At 44.8% G+C, this 21,310-nt stretch overlaps 1 protein-coding gene and 1 long non-coding RNA gene across 2 annotated transcripts in view; both read left to right on the top strand.

Annotated features, from left to right (window-relative positions):
• Positions 1-21,310, top strand: part of LOC141078361 (uncharacterized) — a 39,201-nt gene that overhangs the window by 2,953 nt on the left and 14,938 nt on the right. The window lies entirely within an intron of this gene.
• MID1IP1 (MID1 interacting protein 1) lies at positions 13,853-15,873 on the top strand. Its single transcript, XM_073566018.1, has one exon. The coding sequence runs from the start codon at positions 14,239-14,241 to the stop codon at positions 14,698-14,700; it is 462 nt and encodes a 153-aa protein (XP_073422119.1). The 5' UTR covers positions 13,853-14,238; the 3' UTR covers positions 14,701-15,873.

The raw sequence follows: 21,310 nt of genomic DNA, 5'->3' as shown, positions 1-21,310 counted from the left end.
GGCATTTTCGCAAAGGATTACTGGGAACGGATGCGCGGGACGTCGGAGGGTAAGAATAACACCATTTTTTATTTTTTTTTACATTTTATCTTTAACTACTGATGCCGCATAGGCGGCCTCAGTAGTAAAAAGTTGGTCACACTTGTCAAACACTATGTTTGACGAGTGTGACCAACCTGTCAATCAGTTCTCCAAGCGATGCTACAGATCGCTTGGAAAACGCTAGCATTTTGCAAGCTAAATACGCTTGCAAAATGCTAGTTTTTCCGCAGGAAAATCGCGGGAATTTAAAATGCGATTTTCCCGCGGACTGGAATTCCGGAATTCTCGCGGTAATTTCCGCAAGAGTTCCGGTACGTGTGCACTTAGCCTAAGGCTGTGTGCACACAATGCGTTTTTTTAAGCGTTTCCGCAGCGTTTGAGCCGGCTCAGACACTGCAGAAACGCTTAAAAGATGCATCAAATTAATTTGCATGCGTTTTTGGCTTTCTGTGCCAATGCATGCGTTTTTAACCGCTCAGGAATCGCTTAGCGGCTAAAAACGCAGGATGCTCATTAATTTCCGCATTGCTGAGCGTTTTTAGCCATCCCCAATGATCCCAGAAATCGCGTATCAAAAAACGCGTCAAAATCGCGCAAAAAACGCTTCTGGGAAGGGGATCCTTTTCCTGAGCGTTTAAAAACGCTAGCGTGTGCACATAGCCTAAATTAAGCTCCATGTGAACACACTGCGGGAAGATGGCATCTGCTGACAATTAACCAGGAGCCAATTTACCTCACACCTATGGACAACCCTACAATTGTGTGGTAACTCAGGCCAGGATCCTGGAGATGACCTCTCTCACAGCTGAGGCGAAGCTATGCCTCGTTTCGTACATGGTGCCGCGTACACGCCAGGATAACCGCTAGCGTTTATTTTCCACACAAACACGCTCCGCGCGTCCCAGGCAGGTTGTATATCACCAGTCAGTTGCCATGGGGCTGGAAACAGGAGGAGTGAGAAGGCGGGAACGCGACTCCGGGGATTCGAGAATCAATTATCACCTCAGCGTTCCAGACAGAAGCTGCGCTCCCCACGTGACCCCGCCTCAGCCGCCTCTCCTGTTGTGAGGGAAGCCGAGGCCACCGAGATAAAGAGAGGCGGCTGATTGGGCGAGAGGACGGGCTGGGCGGAGTAATGGAACGCGATTACTGGCTGGCACTGTGCTAAGAAATGAGGAGAAGCCAGCTGCTATTGGCTACAGCCGGAGGAGCGGCAGTGGGGTGATGCCGGCGTGCCTATTAATAGTCTCTGCAGCCAGCGCGGCGTGAGGAAGTCGTGAGAACAGCATGACAGCGGGGATGGGAGCTGCGTGCTGTGACGGGCGCCCACTCCTGCACAGCGGGTTGAGCGAGTTCACTGGCTCTGCAGGCCCCAGCTCGGCTGTCAGTACTCGTATTTCCGGATCACAGCTGCTGGAGCTGCGCTGTAATCCGCACACCTCATACATGGCTTCCAGTATGTCCATCATGACACCCTGCCCAGAACCAGAAGGGGGACTAATGGCCCCATTCCTGTGGGGCTGCTCAATAATGCATAAAAAGTGGTGTTACCAATGCAATAGCATGGCTGCAGCACACTGGGGGCTTATCTGTACATTGTGGTGAGCTATAACCTCTGTAAGGACTGTGGTACGGGACACTGCTGTGGGATCCCCTTCTATGGCATCCATATGTGCTAATAATGCATAGAGAGGTGAGATGGTTTGGGTTGGTGGTCTCTGGCTGTGGACAGGAGAAAAAAAGAGATTATACTCACCGGGGGGGGCGGTCTGGTCCGATGGGTGTTGCCGTCTGGTTCGGCACCTCCCATCTTCATACGATGCCGTCCTCTTCCCTTCCTGTTGTGGCTCCCGCGCACTGCGCCGGAGCCGCTAAATGAAGGGAAGAAGAGGACGGCATCGTGTGAAGATGGGAGGTGCCGAACCAGACGGCAACACCCATCGGACCAGACCGCCCCCCCCCCCCCCCGTGAGCATAATCTCTTTTTTTCTTCTCTTTCAGGTTACATCTGGGGCTTATCTACAGCATTACAGAATGCTATAGGCCCCTGATGTCGATGTCGGCAGCTGATAGGCCAAAAAAAAGGGGTGACAGATTCCCTTTAAGCAACCACTTTATGGTTATTAAACACCCCTAAAAGTGATATCCAGGCATAAAAAAAGGTATGGATGACCTCTCTAATGGACAGGTCCTCAATAGCAGATTAGGGGTCCGACGCCTGGCAGTCCTCAATAGCAGATTGGGGGGGCGATGCCTGGCAGTCCTGATCACCTGGGTTGTTTTTTTTTTTTTGTGGCAGCAATTGGTTGTAAGCACTGAGCGTTTGCAGTTGGCCGGGCTCACACGTCAGGAATATGGTTGAGTCTCACATGTTAATATCCGGCACTCGGATCGGGGCGTGCGGCCGCATAGCAATACATGGAGCCGCTCGATCCTGTGTGATCCCAGCCTTATAGTGGTTGTTGCCATATAGTGCAGCACAGCTCCTGTTCTTTTGGGTAGAAACTGCTGCAGCTACTGGCAAAAATCAGCTGACAAATGATCGGTGGCAGCGCACGGTTGTCGGCCCCTCAGTTTTTTGCTACTGACCTCTGTAGTATTATAGCTACAAAGCGACAAGTCGAAGGCATGATGTCGTTACAATTTTAGGTTTGCCTATTGCTCTGAACTATACAAAAGCAAATTCGCAGACGACTTGTGACCTTTCACAAAAATGCAATATATGGTAGTGGGTTTTTGCAATCATCACATTAAGGTTGCAACACGACTTTATTGTCAATCATTGGATACAATGTCGCATTGCAACACCACAATTTTTGACATTTGACTTATATTGCAGTGAAGCCGTAGCCGAGAGGTAAAAAGGCATCCTGTATAAAAGCCGAAGATTGTGAGTATAGAAATATCTCAACTATGGGAATAAAAAAAGAACAGGTTCAACAAGGTTCATAGAATGTATCTAGGACGTTCGTCCAATGTGGCATCAATACACTGTGTGGCCTCATTCACACGTCAGTATTTTTGCATCAGTGTTTGTATACCAAAACCAGGAGTGGAACTTACAGAAAAAAACTATAACTGAAAGACTGACACATGTTCACTGTTTTGGAGACACTCCAGGTCTTCGCATACAAATACTGATGAAATACTGAAGTGTGAAGTAGGCCTGTCTGAGAGCACAGGTCTGTGTCAGATTACCTGCATTTCTACATTTTTGTAAATCTTCACCACCCCAGTTTTAGGTATCACTTTTGTGTACTCTCGTAGCACATGGCGGCACAAGTGATGTCAAATGTACAGACTGGAGGAAGGTAACAATAGTTTTTACTGGATGCGGCTTCTAGTGTTTAACGTATGCACTGGGATCCATCAGGTATAATGGGTCAGACATATGTAAGGGGGTCCTTTCTGCAGACCTCTAGTACACCGGCATACTATTATTAAAAAAAAAGTATTAAAAAACGGTGCAGTAAACTGTTTGATGGAAATATATCGTCTAAGGGTGCCGTCACACTTAACGATGCACCAGCGATCCCGACAACGATACGACCTTGTCAGGATCGCTGGTGCCTCGCTACATGATCGCTGGTGAGCTGTCAAACAGGCAGACTCACCAGCGATCAGGATCAGCGAGGACACTGGTATCCAAGGTAAATATTGGGTAACTAAGCGCGCGCGTCGGTTAGTTACCCGCTATGTACCTTGGATACCAGCTCAAAGCGCAAGCACGCAGGTATCCAAGGTACACAGCGGGTAACTAAGCGACTCGCGCGCTTAGTTACCCGATATTTACCTTGGATACCAACTCCCAGTGTCTGTTTACAGCACTGGGAGCGTCGCTGATCGTCGGTCTCCCGCTGCCACACGCAGCGATGCGCGCTGGCCAGCTGGAGACCAACAATCATAAAATGGTCCAGTACACTCCTGCACAATCAGCGATACCCGGTGGGGGGGCCGGTCGCTGATGCATATCACACATAGCGAGATCGCTGTTGCGTCACAAAATCAGCGATCTCGTGTGTGACGGGGCCTTTAGTGGTGCACATGTAGCACATGTGTTATTAGGAGAATTAATGTTCTCAGGAAAGAATCTGCTGACAGTATCTGAAAAATATGGCTCGAAAGTGACCTTTCCCATGGTGTCACTATTATGTAAATCGGGAAGCACATTGCAATTTAGATTAATATTTAATTCTTTCTTCCCCTTAAACAAGAAAGCAAATCATTAGCTTCTAGTATTTGCTTTTCTCCATCTTGGGCATGTGCTATGATGATGAAAACATAGGAGGGAGTAGGTAGATAGATAGGAAGATAGATAGAGCTAGTGTTCTCAAAACTGCAGACACCAGGTTGGAACCTGGCAGATCCCAGTGTAAAGCCCCCTTCTCACATAGCGAGAGTCACCTATTTTGTGACGCAACAGCAATCTCGCTACATGTGACACAGCAGGGACCGCTGGATATCGCTGATCGTGCTGGAATGTCCTGGGCCATTTTTTCGTCGTCGGCGTCCGGCTCATCACTGTAGTCCCTGGGACTGCATGCTCGTATCACTGTACTATCATGGGGAAATTCTCCTTTGTCACGGAGGCTACCGAGTCCACGTACTCACATACAGCGTTCACAACGCCTTGTCCTTCAGTCTTAGTCCTCAGACTGGGAACTATCTCTCTCTGGGAGCACGGTGCAGCAGATGTCACGATCCATTTCTGGATCAGTGTGGGCTCCTCATATATAAGCTTTTTTCCTTTCAGGCCATTGGGGGTTAATATTAGTTTTTCCCCCGGTGGCCGCTGGTGTAATTGCATGACTGGTCTATGCGTTGAGGCAGGTGGAAACCACTCCCACCTTCCTATATAAGCTTACCAGGTGCACTAGCTAAATGTTGGTGATATTATTCCTCTTTGGAGACCAACCAAGCTGGAGTCAGGAGCAGGCTGTGTTGCAGTGGAGCTCCAGCTATTTCCTTGTTCTGGTGCCTTACTCTGCTGTTCAGTGCTTAGCAGCAGATAGAGCTAAGTTTTGTTTTTCAGTTGATATAACTCCGTGGTGTCTATTTTATCTTTCATTTGGTTTTTGGTGCAGTTCACTTTATTCCCTGTCTCACCTCCTGGGGAGGGGGTTGGGGGTTTAGCTCAAGACTAAACAGGAGATAGGGACAGGTCAGGGATTTGGGCCTCACTACCATCAAGTGTACCCCCAAGTTAAGGAAAGTCAGGGCACCCCCTTAGCCAGAGGGGCAGTTCAGGGGCCCAGGTTCCTCGTCCCCTGTTTTCCCACAACTGCCCCGTGACAGCAGCCTGCTTTCTGTCCCGCGCGCTCTGCTTTCACGCCCTGATGCTGCACAGCTTCCTGTCCACCGCCCCTTGTTTACGGTCACAGCGCAGCACGATCACATGGTTTAGACCAGGGTTCCCCAACTCCAGTCCTCAAGGCCCACCAACAGGTCATGTTTTCAGGATTTCCCTTGTATTGTACCAGGTGATGCCTTGAGGACTGGAGTTGGGGAACCCTGGTCTAGACGGTCCAGGTCAGAAAGTCTTCCCCCCAGCAACCCTGCTGTCTGGCTGGGTGGTTCCGGACACGGAGCAAGACAGGTAACCCCTTTTGTGCTCTTCTCCCTCTTCACCCCCTTACATCTATACAGTCAGTGTTCATTTATTGGCATTGATCTCCTGCACCCACCTGCGATGCAGAGAAGCATAAAGAGCTGCACACGGACGAAGTAACAGCTGCAGTTTGCAATTTGACAAAAGCTTCTATATGCCTTTGATAGCTGTCAGCCAAACAGTCATTCGGCTGTCAGCTTTCCCTATGCTGACTTATGCACAAACGTTTGCTTCGGCTAAACCTTCATGTGTTTTCAAAGGGGAGAATGGAGTCAACCACAGCCTACCGACTCTGGCAGAGAATGGGTAAATATTCTGAATAACAAAAGAATCACATGGCAGGTTCAGCTGAGTTTAGTCTGATGAGTATAGGGGCTTTAAAGGGTTTTTCTCAAGTTACTGTTCAGGAACTCCCCCGCCTTCAGATTCCCATTTGCAGGGGTTGGTGCTCTGCTTCTGAGGACTGACTGTGCAGACCAGCTGCATTGTTGATGTATTGGAAAGAGCTTGTTTGCATTGTTCTCCTAGCCTAGGAGTCTGGCCACTGCCGATAGACAGCGGAGGCAGTTACCTAAGCAATGAGCAGTAAACAATAACAATAAAAATCCCTTCTTGAGAACGGATATAATTTAATAAGAAAGGAAGTTGTTTTTACAAGCACTATGTAATTTTACCCATTTTAACAAAATGTTGAGAATAATGCTTTATGATTGATATGACAGCTAGATGGACAAGAGACCAATACATATAGGAAATAAATAATAATAATAATAGAGAGTTAATACCTGATAAAGGTTCGACAGACAGAGGATAATTAGATTAATATAATAATATGGATAGAAAATTCACATAAAGGTAGAAAATTTAGTCAAATAAGATAAAGAAATTATAAAATAGACAATACATAAAAATTGACAGATGTAAGAGATAGATAATGTAACATTGAATATAGATAATATAAAATAAAAAAGATCAATAGATAAATAGATATAGGTACTGCAGACAAATAGAGGATTATTAAATTATAATACAGATAAAATATATATACCGTATATACTCGAATATAAGCCTTTTTCAGCCCATTTTTTGGGGGCTGAAAGTCCCCCTCTCTGCTTATATTCGAGTCATATACACCAGGGAGGGGGAGCGGGGGTGTCAGGTCATACTTACCCCTCCTGGTGCAGTCTCTGTAGCCCCCTGCTTGTCCCACGGTCTCCCTTCCTTCAGCGGTCACATGGTACCGCTCATTAAACTCATGAATATGCGCATATTCATGAGTTTAATTAGCAGTACCACGTGACTGCTGAAGGCAGGAAGGAAGACAGTGGGAGAACGGAGCTTCAGAGACCGTGCCAGGACGGGTTAAGTATAGGCTATATATTCACCTGTCCCCGCTCCATCGCTGCTTGCTGCTGTCTGATGTGTCCTCTGTCAATGACATTCAGACAGCAGAGGGTGCGGTGACGTGGTTAGTGCACGCCGTGCCCTCTGCTGCCTGAACGTCACTGACAGATGACGTGGCAGATAGCGGTGAGCAGCAGTGATGGACACAGGACAGGTGAATGTCTCAGGTGCCAGGTCCTGAGCCAGCAGCGACACCGGCACCTGACACCCAGCGACGGAGAGGTGAGTGTCATTTTTTTTATTTTTATTTGCAGCGGCAGCATATGGGGGCATAATGTATGGAGCATCTTATGGGGGCAGCATATGGAGGGGGCAGCATATGGGAGCATGATATATGGAGCATCTTATGGGGGCATAATATATGGAGCATCTTATGGGGGCAGCATATGGGGGCATAATCTATGGAGAAGCATATGGGGGCATAATCCATGGAGCAGCATATGGGGGCATAATCTATGGATCATCTTATGGGGGCATAATCTATGGAGCATTTTATGGGCCATAACCTTCATGGAGCAGCATATGGGGCATATTATTCTAGGGAGCATCTTATAGGACCATTATTAACCTTTGTGCAGCATTATATGGGGTGTATTTTGTATGGAGCATCTTATGGGACCCATCATGAACTGTATGGAGCATTATATGGGGCTCCAGATTCAATATGGCTATTCAAAAACATTTATCCTACTGATGTCTCAATTCATTTTACTTTTATTGGTATCTATTTTTATTTTTGAAATTTACCAGTAGCTGCTGCATTTTCCACCCTAGGCTTATACTCGAGTCAATAGGTTTTCCCAGTTTTTTGTGGCAAAATTAGGGGGGTCGGCTTATACTCGGGTCGGCTTATACTCGAGTATATACACGGTATATAGAGAGAGAAAATTTAGACAAATATAAGAAATGATATACATACATGATAGGTATATAATAGATATTATAGACAGATACTATACATACATTATAGATACAGATAAATATAGACAGATGTAAGGCATAATATATATAGATGATGATAGATAATATAGACAGATATTGGAAATGTACGAATAGAGGCATCACTTCAAAGAACACAAAGTTCTAAATTATGTGACTTTATTGGTCTATATAGTGACATTTTGGTTCTTAGTTTGTACCAATAATTTAACGATCAAGTCTAATAATAATTACAAATTATTCCAATAATTTAGCATCATGGACCCGATTCATCAAAGCTTTTACAATAAAATTCTGGTGTAAAAAGCTTTGAAAAGTTGGAAAATTTTGGCATGATGTGAGGCTGTGCTAAAATGTCGTGACCTTTTTATGTTCTCTTTAGTGATGAACGAATGTGCCCGGAGAAGGAGTTATCTGAGCCTGCTCGTGTGCTAACTGATTGTCTTCGGTATGCTCAAAAAAAAAAAAAGTTCGAGTCCCCTCACTTGCATGTCTCACAGCTGTTCGACCGCTGCAACACATGCAGGGATTGGCTGTTTGTTAGGAAATTACTGAATGTGTTGTGGCTTTCGAACAGCTGTGAGACATGCAGGAGCGGGGACTCGAACATATTATTTAAGCTTGCCGAAGACACTCAGCACCTGAGCATGCTAGGATAAAACTTTATCCAAGGACGTTCGCTTATCTCTAGTTCTCACGTCACTTTTGCCCAGCTCCGACAAAGTGGATGGCGAGATGGAGCTTGCCGATCACCGCTCGCCAAATTCATGATGAGCTGCAGCATTCCTTATGCCACAAATCAAACTCTGGTCTCTAATTGGAGTAAAATTTCTAGTGAGGCGCACATGGAGTCATGTGTCATTATAAGGCTAAGTTCACACTAGGCTTTTTTTTTGTCATCAGTGTTTTGTGCTCTGCGTGTTTTTTTGGACATAGAGCATGTCACTTTTTTCAGCGTTTTTCACTTATGGATTTGAATGGGTGGTGAAAAAACGCACCATAAACGCAGGTATCATGTTTTGCTACGTTTTTGGTGCTAAAACCTGATTCTATGGAATAGGATCTTTTCTTTCATTACTAAACTTTATCAGCATGCACAAGAGACAAATCTAGCATGCCAAAACTGCAGCAAAAATGCAAGAAAAAACAAGTAAACATGCTTTTTGTCTGCAGCTTCTTTCCTGCTGAGAGATCAGGTTTTGCTTTACAAAAACGCCTAGTGTGAACTTAACCTTAAGATGCACAGGACTCTTTAGGCTGTGTGCACACACTGCGGATTTTGCTGCGGTTCCGCAGCGGTTTTGGCCGCTGCGGACCCGCAGCAGTTTTTGCTGCGGTGTACAGTACCATGATTCCCTATGGGAATCAAAAACCGTAATGCAGACGGTGCTGAATTTTCAGCGCGGATTATCTGCGGTTTTCAATCCGCAGAAAGAATTGACATGTCAATTCTTTCTGCGGATTCCGCTGCGGTTTGCCATCTCCTCCATTGAGGAGATGAAAAATCGCAGGGCAAAACCGCAGAGCAATCTGCAGGTAAAACCGCAGGTATTTTGACCTGCGGTTTCACCTGCGGATTTTACAAAATCTGCGCCGATGAATCCGCACCTAATCCGCAGCGTGTGCACACAGCCTTAAACAAGTGCCTCCTCATCAAGACCAATGTCAATCTTGATGATTTGGGTCTTTATCTTTTTGAAGTGCTGTTTCCATTTGTACATTTTAATTATCAGGTTTGGCAATTACCAGGGAGACTTGGCACCCAGACATTATTTTTTTATTGGCTGGTGCTGCTTTGATTTCTTTTATTTTTGTTAAGATAGAATGAATTGATGTATGAATGGGATAGAAAGATACCAATATATATATATATATACAGTTGTGGCCAAAAGTATTGGCACCCCTGCAATTCTGTCAGATAATACTCAGTTTCTTCCTGAAAATGATTGCAAACACAACTTCTTTGGTATTATTATCTTCATTTAATTTGTCTTAAATGAAAAAAAACACAAAAGAGAATGAAGCAAAAAGTAAAACATTGATCATTTCACACAAAACTCCAAAAATGGGCCAGACAAAAGTATTGGCACCCTCAGCCTAATACTTGGTTGCACAACCTCTAGCCAAAATAACTGCGACCAACCGCTTCCGGTAACCATCAATGAGTTTCTTAAAATGCTCTGCTGGAATTTTAGACCATTCTTCTTTGGCAAACTGCACCAGGTCCCTGATATTAGAAGGGTGCCTTCTCCAAACTGCCATTTTTAGATCTCTCCACAGGTGTTCTATGGGATTCAGGTCTGGACTCATTGCTGGCCACCTTAGAAGTCTCCAGTGCTTTCTCTCAAACCATTTTCTAGTGCTTTTTGAAGTGTGTTTTGGGTCATTGTCCTGCTGGAAGACCCACTTTGTTGGTAGTCTTCTGACTTCATAATGCCATGCACACGGTCAAGCAGTCCAGTGCCAGAGGCAGCAAAGCAACCCCAAAACATCAGGGAACCTCCACCATGTTTGACTGTAGGGACCATGTTCTTTTCTTTGAATGCCTCTTTTTTTCTCCTGTAAATTCTATGTTGATGCCTTTGCCCAAAAAGCTCTACTTTTGTCTCATCTGACCAGAGAACATTCTTCCAAAACGTTTTAGGCTTTTTCAGGTAAGTTTTGGCAAACTCCAGCCTGGCTTTTTTATGTCTCGGGTTAAGAAGTGGGGTCTTCCTGGGTCTCCTACCATACAGTCCCTTTTCATTCAGACGCCGACGGACAGTACGGGTTGACACTGTTGTACCCTCGGACTGCAGGGCAGCTTGAACTTGTTTGGATGTTAGTCGAGGTTCTTTATCCAACATCCACACAATCTTGCGTTGAAATCTCTTGTCAATTTTTCTTTTCCGTCCACATCTAGGGAGGTTTGCCACAGTGCCATGGGCTTTAAACTTCTTGATGACCCTGCGCACTGTAGACACAGGAACATTCAGGTCTTTGGAGATGGACTTGTAGCCTTGAGATTGCTCATGCTTCCTCACAATTTGGTTTCTCAAGTCCTCAGACAGTTCTTTGGTCTTCTTTCTTTTCTCCATGCTCAATGTGGTACACACAAGGACACAGGACAGAGGATGAGTCAACTTTAATCCATGTCAACTGGCTGCAAGTGTGATTTAGTTATTGCCAACACCTGTTAGGTGCCACAGGTAAGTTACAGGTGCTGTTAATTACACAAATTAGAGAAGCATCACAACTAAATCAGAGTTTTATGGGAGAAAAAAAGAGGCATTCAAAGAAAAAAAACACGGTCCCTACAGTCAAACATAGGCGGAGGTTCCCTGATGTTTTGGGGTTGCTTTGCTGCCTCTGGCACTGGGCTGAATGACCGTGTGCATGGCATTATGAAGTCTGAAGACTGCCAACAAATTTTGCAGCATAATGTAGGGCCCAGTGTGAGAAAGCTGGGTCTCCCTCAGAGGTCATGGGTCTTCCAGCAGGACAATGACCCAAAACACACTTCAAAAAGCACTAGAAAATGGTTTGAGAGAAAGCACTGGAGACTTCTAAGGTGGCCAGCAATGAGTCCAGACCTGAATCCCATAGAACACCTGTGGAGAGATCTAAAAATGGCAGTTTGCAGAAGGCACCCTTCAAATATCAGGGACCTGGAGCAGTTTGCCAAAGAAGAATGGTCTAAAATTCCAGCAGAGCATTGTAAGAAACTCATTGATGGTTACCGGAAGCGGTTGGTCGCAGTTATTTTGGCTAGAGGTTGTGCAACCAAGTATTAGGCTGAGGGTACCAATACTTTTGTCTGGCCCATTTTTGGAGTTTTGTGTGAAATGATCAATGTTTTGCTTTTTGCTTTATTCTCTTTTGTGTTTTTTCATTTAAGACAAATTAAATGAAGATAATAATACCAAAGAATTTGTGTTTGCAATCATTTTCAGGAAGAAACTGAGTATTATCTGACAAAATTGCAGGGGTGTCAATACTTTTGGCCACAACTGTGTGTGTGTATATATATATACACACACACACACTAGCTGAAGAGCTCGGCGCTACCTGGGCATAGTACCTAACTGTGGGTCCCGCTCTCTTCCTTAGCAGCCCCGCTCTCCACCCGCCATCACGCTCTGTCCTTCCGCAGCCCTGCTCTCCACCCACCATCACGCTCTCCACCCGCCATCACACTCTCTACTTCCACAACCAAGCTCTCCACTCACCATCCAATTCTATCCCTCCGCAGGCCTCCACAGCCCTGCTCTCTTCCTTCACAGCCCCGCTCTCCCCCTCCACAGCCCCGCTCTCCCCCTCCACAGCCCCGCTGTCTTCCTCCACAGCCCCGCTCTCTTCCTTCACAGCCCCGCTCTCCCGCTCTCTCCCTCCACAGCCCCGCTCTCTCCCTCCACAGCCCCGCTCTCTCCCTCCACAGCCCCGCTGTCTTCCTCCACAGCGTCAGCCCCGCTCCCCATGCACCACGCGCAGTGAGGCTGGGACCAGGAGAGAGAGCTGTGCAGATTATTTGGGCGGCGCTAGAGCGGAGCTGCAGCGCGTGTGATTGGGTGGCCTGCGGGGGGCGTGGCCTAGCGTAGTGGAAGCTGGGGACTAAATTTAGGCCAGGAAGCTGCAGGGGAGAGGGGGGATAGCGCGGTTGGCGACGGGGAGTGCCGACTGAGCCGGGACAGGGCTGGGAGGCCCCGTCCTGAAGACTGCCTTCCTCCACAGCCCCGCTCTCCATGCACTGTCCTGCTGTAGCTGTATCCGTCCTCAGCCCCGCTCTCCATCCGCGTCCCACTCTGCTGCTTCGTGATTGGTTGATGATACACTCATACATACATTCATATATATATATATATATATATATATATATACTGCTCAAAAAAAATAAAGGGAACACTTAGGGTCCCGTTTCACTTAGCGACGCACCAGCGATCCCGACAACGATAGGACCTGGTAAAGATCGCTGGTGCGTCGCTAAATGGTCGCTAGTGAGCTGCCAAACAGGCAGATCTCTTCAGCGATGCAGCAACGATCTAGCGATCCATATAACGACCTCGACGGTCGTTGGGACCTTGTCACACATTAGTTTTTCTGACAATTCCCGCCTGCGTCCCTGAGTTCTGAGTCGCCAACGAGGTCGCTCGTCGGGGTCAAACACAGCGATGCGCGCTGGCCAGCGGGACACCGACGATGAAAAAATGGCCCAGGACATTCGAGCACGATCAGCGATATCCAGGACCGGTCGCCGCTGCATGTCACATGTAGCGAGATCGCTGGCGCGTCACAAAATCGGTGACGCTTCAGCAATCTCGCTATGTGAGACGGGGGCTTTAAACAACAAAATGTAACTCCAAGTCCACACTTCTGTGAAATCAACACTGATTGTGATTCAATTTCTCCTGTTGTTGTGCCAATGGAATAAACAACAGGTAGAAATTACGGGAAGGTCACTAACATCCATGTGTGTCTGCTCAGTAAGAGTGTCCAGTGTTACCTTTATTTTTTTGAGCAGTGCAACTATAAATATATATAATATACATACATGTGCTTGTAACTCTATCTATATATATATCTATATCAGGATGGGGGAGCCCGGTCCAAATCTTGCATCGGGCCCCATCAGACTCTGGTTACGCCACCATGTGTGAGTATAGATTGCACATACAGATGTAAGACAGACTGATAGATGATGATGGAGAGATATTCCAGACAGAAATCAGATGATTTAGCCAGCAGTGATGAGGTCTGCCATCTTATATTTCTGGGGCATTCAGACTTTTGTAAGGAGCATGATGCAAGGAGTGTGGGGATGTAGCCAGCAGCACTGCAGCGGCCGATGTCCTTACTGGGCAGCCGGCTGTGAGGTGAGGAGCTGGGGAGGAGTCTCCTCTGGTGGAGCCAGTGTTACTCTCGGTCATTCCGAGCTGTGAACCGGCTTCATCCTGCTGAACTGCAAGGGGCTGGCGCTGGGAGCTACACCTTTCTCCCAGGGTATATATACATTGTGCTTGGTGCATGGAGAACAATAAGGAGTGGCTACCAGCACACTGGCTGAGTCATTTCCATCACACTGGGAAGAAGGCTGAGACTTCACAATAGTCAGTGCTTCCTATCTGGGTGTGCATTAGCAGAAGCTCCTACCCCAGCAGCTGATGCACATTGCTTGTGACAGCCATCAGCATCATCTCCACCAGAGCGGATCGTAGACCTCCAGAGGAGACCATTTCTGCTGCCAGGATCCATCACCAGCCACTGCCACAATGATGCAAATCTCTGACTCCTACAACCAGAAGCATTCTTTGTTCAATGCCATGAACAGGTTTATTGGAGCTGTGAACAATATGGACCAGACTGTCATGCTGCCCAGCCTGCTGAGGGACTTACCTCTAGACATGGAGGGGATGAAGGAAGAGGTCACCAACAGCAATGGGGCTGCTAATTATTTCTCCAGGAGGGACATGCACGGCTACTACATCCTGCTGAAATCTATCAGGAATGACATTGAATGGGGGATCCTGCAAGGAGATGATAGGAAAAAGGACAAAGTGTCTCATCTGGACACCAACAGACTGGAGGAGTCTGATGGAGAAGAAGATCTGGAGAAGCTCTTCCACTACCACCTCACTGGACTCCACACAGTGCTCAGTAAACTCACCAGGAAAGCCAACATCCTCACCAACAGATACAAGGAGGAGATAGGATTCGGCAGCTGGGGACATTGATTCTAGCAGTTTTTTTTTACTGTTATTATTAGTATCCTATTTTTATTATTTTATGATGGGGTTTGGTTTCTTTTTTATGATTTTTTTGCATTATTTGAAGACTGTGGAGGAAGCTGGGAGTAAGGGATCATCATATTTAGTGTAACTTATTGTGTTAGGGGGTTTTCGGTAATGCCCATGATATGAGTAAGGTTTCCTGTGATGCACTTCTCTGTGTGTCCGAAAGATGCAATGACTGAGAATGCATCTATGCAGCCCCAATTAACCCTTGCCTTGCCCTTGGCTAGGAAGAAAAATGTAGTTTTGAAGACTCTGGTAATTTACTACAGCTGTGATGCCTCTTGGCATCATGATGCATGGACCCTCTCGCGCTATTTAGTGGATTAATGTGCAGAAGTCTAATGAGGGTCACCAGGGGTTAATGTATCAATGATTGGACACCTGATTATAAGGTGAAGAGATACAAGGGTATTGTGCTCCTTGCCCTTGGTTGGTAGAAGAGCTGGGGACTGTGTCATGGGCAGATGGGTGGGGTGCAGCTGTAGACATTCTAGTACAGATTGCATCAGCCTTTCATGATTTTGCACTATTTTTTTTTTTAAAAAGGAAGTAATTTGTAAATGTGTTTCACTTATTTTGCACTGTACCAGTAACATTTATACTGGGGTAGAGGATGGGGGGTGCAAGGCAAAAGCAACACCACTATAATGACCATGGGCTCCTGTATCAGTAATCAGTATAATCTGCAGTGCATGAAGACAATGGATTCTGTGTTGCTAATCTCTGCTGTACTTGTGTTTGTGCCAGACATTCAGTGAGAAATATATGTGAGTGCGACTGACCCCCCAAATAAAATGTCAAAAAGCCATTGACCGACATGTATGACAGATTGATCCACGAGCCCCAATATGTCGTTGGATCCACTTCTTTGTCTTTCCCGTCCCTCACTCTTTTGCACGTTGTATTAGATGGCGAGCTACAAGCAGGCAGCGAGGCCGCCAATGACATACGGACTGTTCATCATCGCTTACATGTTGGAACTAATGATGCACTGTCGATTTGTTCAGATAGAATGTGGAACGGTTCCTTGTCATACGCACAGTAACAAAAAAAGCTTTTTTTTTTATTTTGTCAAATATTCTATTTTAATAAATAACACAACGTGTTCATACATTCTCTGTATATTCTTGTTATTTACGGCAGTATGTAAATATGTATGAATAAATCATAATATGTACTTCCAGAACATGTGCAGTAGAACTACATCAATCACAGAAGAACCTAGTTATGATCTAGCAGGGGGACATGGCGTGATGTTGTTGCCATGCAGGCTTGTCTTCATGTGGCAGGGGATTGCTGGGCGATGCTCCCTCCATACAGAACGTTCTGTTAGAAGTCACTACAGAAACCGGCAAGGAAAGTCATCGTGAAGTCCCCACAACATGGATGCCACAATAAATGTACATTTTCAGGATAGGCTATATCTTAATAATCTTCATATATATTAGTATACAGTATTATGGTATATTAGTATTGTGTAAAGTGCTGCGGAATATGTTGGCACCATATAAATAAAAATTATTATTTATTATATAATAGTATACAAAATATACTGCTCAAAGAAATAAAGGGAACACAAACAGCCTGTTGCAAATGGAATAGTGTTCTTTATTTTTTTGAGCAGTATAGATTACATTTATTTATGGGCTAGATAATCCCATCTCTCATATTTATCTACATCATACATATCTATATTGTATTTCATATAAACTATTGATATGCATTTTAGAATGAGAAAACTCTTGAATGCTTTACTAGACCATGCTGGGCTCATACAAGGGGCCTCACAAGTGTCCATTGAACTAAATGGATGCTCCTTGATTTTAACTGTTGCCATGCAATGCTTTGGTTTCCAGTGCTGCAGGGAAAACAAGCAATTACATTGTGTGGTTTCAACACTGTCGCAGCAGACTGCTTTGGCACCCAGCAGCATGGAGCCAATCACCCCTCCTGCTTCAGCGATCAGCTGCATACCTGGACATAAGGGACATATTATTATTATTATAGCGCCATTTATTCCATGGTGCTTTACATGTGAGGAGGGGTATACACAATACATACAAATACAGTAATCTTAAACAATACAAGTCACGACTGGTACAGGATGAGAGAGGACCCTGCCCGCGAGGGCTCACAATCTACAACAGGATGGGTGAGGATACAGTAGGCGAGGGTGGAGCTGGTCGTGCAGCGGTTTGGTGGATCGGTGGTTACTGCAAGTTGTAGGCTTGTTGGAAGAGGTAGGTCTTCAAGTTCTTTTTGAAGGTTTCCATGGTGGGCGAGAGTCTGATATGTTGTGGTAGAGAGTTCCAGAGTAGAGGGGATGCGCGGGAGAAATCTTGTATGCGATTGTGGGAAGAGGAGATAAGAGGGGAGTACGGAATGTACACACTTTAAAAAAATCATACTGATTCTCTACCAACATTTGATACCTCTATTAAATGTAACAGGAAAGATAATTGAGGACACTAGATTTTTCACTGATTATTTGTCAGTTTCTGTTACATTTTTCTTGACGGGTCAGTAAGTATAATAGGTTTGAGGATATGTCCAGGTGATAATTATCAGTCAGCACTGCTCATCATTCAGAGTAGTTGTTTGCCGGAAATACCTGTTGTACTGCATTGCCTATAACAAGTCTGTCACACCAGTTGTAATGTACCAGATTGAATGAAAGTTTTTAATGACTCATCCACTTAAAACTAGATTGACATAATTGATACTGAGAAGGCTTAGTCGTTACATAAAACAAGGGATGGCGCATTAAGTTCTTTATGTAACAGGTCATCTTTGCTATTTCTAGAATAATTTTCTAAGTGCAATTGTCACTTAAAGTGGTTTACCAACCACAGCAGAGGTCCCTTTTATATAATCTGTGCTGGTATTCTCCAACACTAAGAATGGTGGGCACAAATCTGTACACTAGGGTATAAAGCTGGGTTCCCCAACTCCAGTCCTCAAGGCCCACCAACAGATCATGTTTTCAGGATTTCCTTAGTATTGCTCAGGTGATAATTGCTTCACCTGTGCAATACAAAGGAAATCCTGAAAACATGACCTGTTGGTGGGCCTTGAGGACTGGAGTTGGGGAACCCTGGTATAAAGGACAATGCCAACACGAGTCATGGCATGGGATTTTGAGGGTTCCCCGTACCAGAACATGCAACCATAAAAATGCACACATTACGTTTTCTTCCACCTAAAATCATTTATTGATATTAACAGCTTTTTAGCATATATGGAAATGCAAAATGACACAAAAGCATATTCACATCCGTTTCAAAAGACTTTTCACAGCATCCACCTATTCTAATCTCATCATACTTTGGTGTTCACAGACAGCAGTTGAACCACCATGCTGAACTCACTACATTTAGTGAGCGCTCCGCCTTTCTCAAGTATGTGTGATGAGTGCATGTCCTGACCTAGAAGTGAAAATAATCTCGCAATAACCTATTTGTTAAATATACCAATTAATTCTCAAACATAGGATGAAACAAAAAAATGTCAAGGCTATATTCATCGGAACAATTCAAATCCATATCAACATATAGAAAACATAATGGGCTGAATTCATCAAAGTTTTCTGGCGCAAGTGGAGGCTATGCTAAAATCCAGCGACTGTTGTCGTTCTCACACCTTTTTTCCCCAACTCCGCAAAGTAGGTGCAGCTTGGACGGGGGTGTGGCGAGTGTTCACTACACCACAAATTTTACTCCAGCAGGGACTAGAGTAAGATTTGTGGCGAGACGCACACTACTCATCTGGCCTTCTTGGATTCATGAAAAAGGCATAAGAGGTGGTTGGTTTACCCCTCCTGAGGAGGATAATAGTCTTGAATTTCCTCGATTTATAAACAATCTGCCTGTTTGTGGATTGGTGGAGTCATGTTATTTAGAGATGGTTTTGCAGTCTTTTGCTCTCTGATGAGCATCAACAATTCTTCTTCTGAGGCCCTTACTAATCTCCGTTATTCACGCCATACTATACTTCCACAGACGTGTTGTGGTGAAGATCATACTTTGATAGAGCCCTATTCTTTAACCCCTTCATGACATGTGCCGTACATATACAGCGCTGCGTTCCCGCAAACCGCAGTATATGTACGGTGCCGCGAGCGCGTGAGCTCACGCTGAGCACCGTGGTGATCCGGTGCGGGTGTCAGCTCTATGTAAGAGCTGACACCCTGCAGCAACGCCCACGATCGGTGCTAGCACTGATCACGGACGTTTAACTCCACTGATGCCACTGTCAATAGGATCAGAGACATCGAGGAGCATCGCAGAGGGAGTGAGCTCCCTCTCTGCTCCCATCGCGTTGTGCTGAGGGTCTCCATGGTGACCCCTGGCCGCAAAATGGCCGCAAGGTCCTTCAGTGTCCTGTAGGGAAGGTGGTTTGTGAGTGCCTGCTAAGAGCCAAAACGGACACTCCTCCCCTGCCTGTCAGACGCTGCTCTGATGCCTTGCAGTGCAGAAGCATTGCAGAGTATCAGATTAGAAAACAGTCTCAGAATCAGTGGGATCCATTGAATAATTCCAGAGCTATGACCTCATAAAGTGACAGTGAATTGAAAAAAATGGCCTGGTTAGGAAGATGAAAAGAGGCTTTGGGGTGAAGGGGTTAAATTAAACAGATCATCCACATACACTGTATTGTTATCCAATTGATTGAAAACACCTAGACTCTAACTTCACCAAATTATCTGCTAATTCTAAAGGTACTGCATATTTTGATACTTGCAGACTTGCGATACTGGATCATTTTCCTCAATAAAATATTGACAGACTAATATTTTTGACTAATTTGTTTGATTTGGTTCTCGTTAACTTCTGTTAGGACTTGTGTGAAACACTGATGTAGTTTTAGGTCAAATTTTTACAGCATTGTAGAAAATGCTAAAGGGTTCATTAATTTTCAAGAGCAACTGTAAATGGTTTGAAGTGCAAAATAAGAAAATGTGCTTTGTGTGCATGTTTATGATTGTATGTAGCACACAGAAGTGAGCCCAGGCCTGAGGGGACGGAAGCAGAAAGGATCAGGTAAGTACTAATTATTATTTTATAGCATTTCCTTCACCTTGGCCAATTTTTTTTTCATATTTAAGTTTGAACATGAGAGAACATGCAAAATGTACCTGGAGTGCTGGAAGCAAATGTTGAAACAGAACATACTGTTTGTATGAAGGGTTCACTGAAACTTAGCCTAGTAGCAGATTCCCATGCAGGTGAGACTGCAGAGAACACAAATTCTTCTAGTTTATGTGTCAGACCATAATAAATTGGATATACGGTAGTTGCACAAATTAAGAGAACTCACTACGCAGGTAGCCAAGGGTCAACAACACAGAATTAATTGAGGTCTCATCCAATTAATACAGTAAATGCTAATTAATACAATGAATATGCCGAGATTTGAGTGTGTTGAGGATAATGGGAGGAAGCCTCCTTACTCTACTGATTAGGGGTGGTTCTGGAGTTAAGATCCCTCCTGAAAAGGCCACAAAAATTCAAGAATAGCTTCAAGGTAGTGATTTAACTCTCTGCTTTACTACTACAGACCTAAGTACTAATAGGTCTATGGCAATCCCATGCATTTCACAGGAGATTTTAGTAATGATGCATATCCTTTCTTCTAAGAAAATATGAACATTCTGCAGTTAACACCAGTGAGGTCTCAGTTATCAAGTATCCAACATTGTGATTTATGGTGTGTGCGACTGAAATAAAGGTTGATTTTGCTACGGTACATTATAATATGGGTCAATGCAAAAACCATTTACACGCCGTGTGATTTTACCTTTCTGCAAATACTTACAAGTCCATGTAACTCATAAAAGTTCCTTATGCAAACAGACGGCTGAGGTGGCGGCAACCTGTACGTCGCCAACAAGTGTAAGTAGATCATGTAAAATAAATCAGTGGCTTGCAAAGAAAAATAAGAAGACCCAAAGCAAAAATAAAAATGACTGACCGCCCTTTTAGAAAAACCCTTTTTGAGTAGCAGGTTCTAAAAGGAAAAATATGATATCATGGAACTGTTCCTTTAAGTTGTCCCTATCAATAGTGTGAAGATATGGCTCAGTGGTTAAACATGGATGCATGAAACCAAGGACCAAGCTTCTTCACACTAATTTTACAGGTATGGAGACTCAAAACACATACACTATATGGACAAAAAAAGTATTAGATTCGGTCCCATTGCCACAGGTGTGTAACATCCAGGCCCTGGCCGTGCAGTCTGCCTTTATTAACATTTGATAGAATGGGTTGTGTTAAAGAGCTGAATAGACTGGTGTAATAGAATGCCATTGTGGTAACAAGTCAGTTCATGAAATATCTTACCTAAAAATATTCCACCATCAACTGTGCATGGTATTATTAAAAAGCAGAAGAACCCAGAGAAACACAGTCATGAAGTGCAGATCATGTAAAGTTACAGGGTGGCGTCTACGAGTGGAGAAATGCATAAAAGTTACCATCTTTCTGCTGACTAAACCTCCTCAGGCATGGTAACACCTATGCCTGCACCCCTGCATGGTTTCCCTTTACCC

Source organism: Dendrobates tinctorius, unplaced genomic scaffold (assembly GCF_039654945.1).
Source record: "Dendrobates tinctorius isolate UK_male_01 unplaced genomic scaffold, ASM3965494v1 ptg000016l, whole genome shotgun sequence".
NCBI lineage: Eukaryota > Metazoa > Chordata > Amphibia > Anura > Dendrobatidae > Dendrobates > Dendrobates tinctorius.
This window is presented reverse-complemented; position numbering and strand designations above follow the sequence as displayed.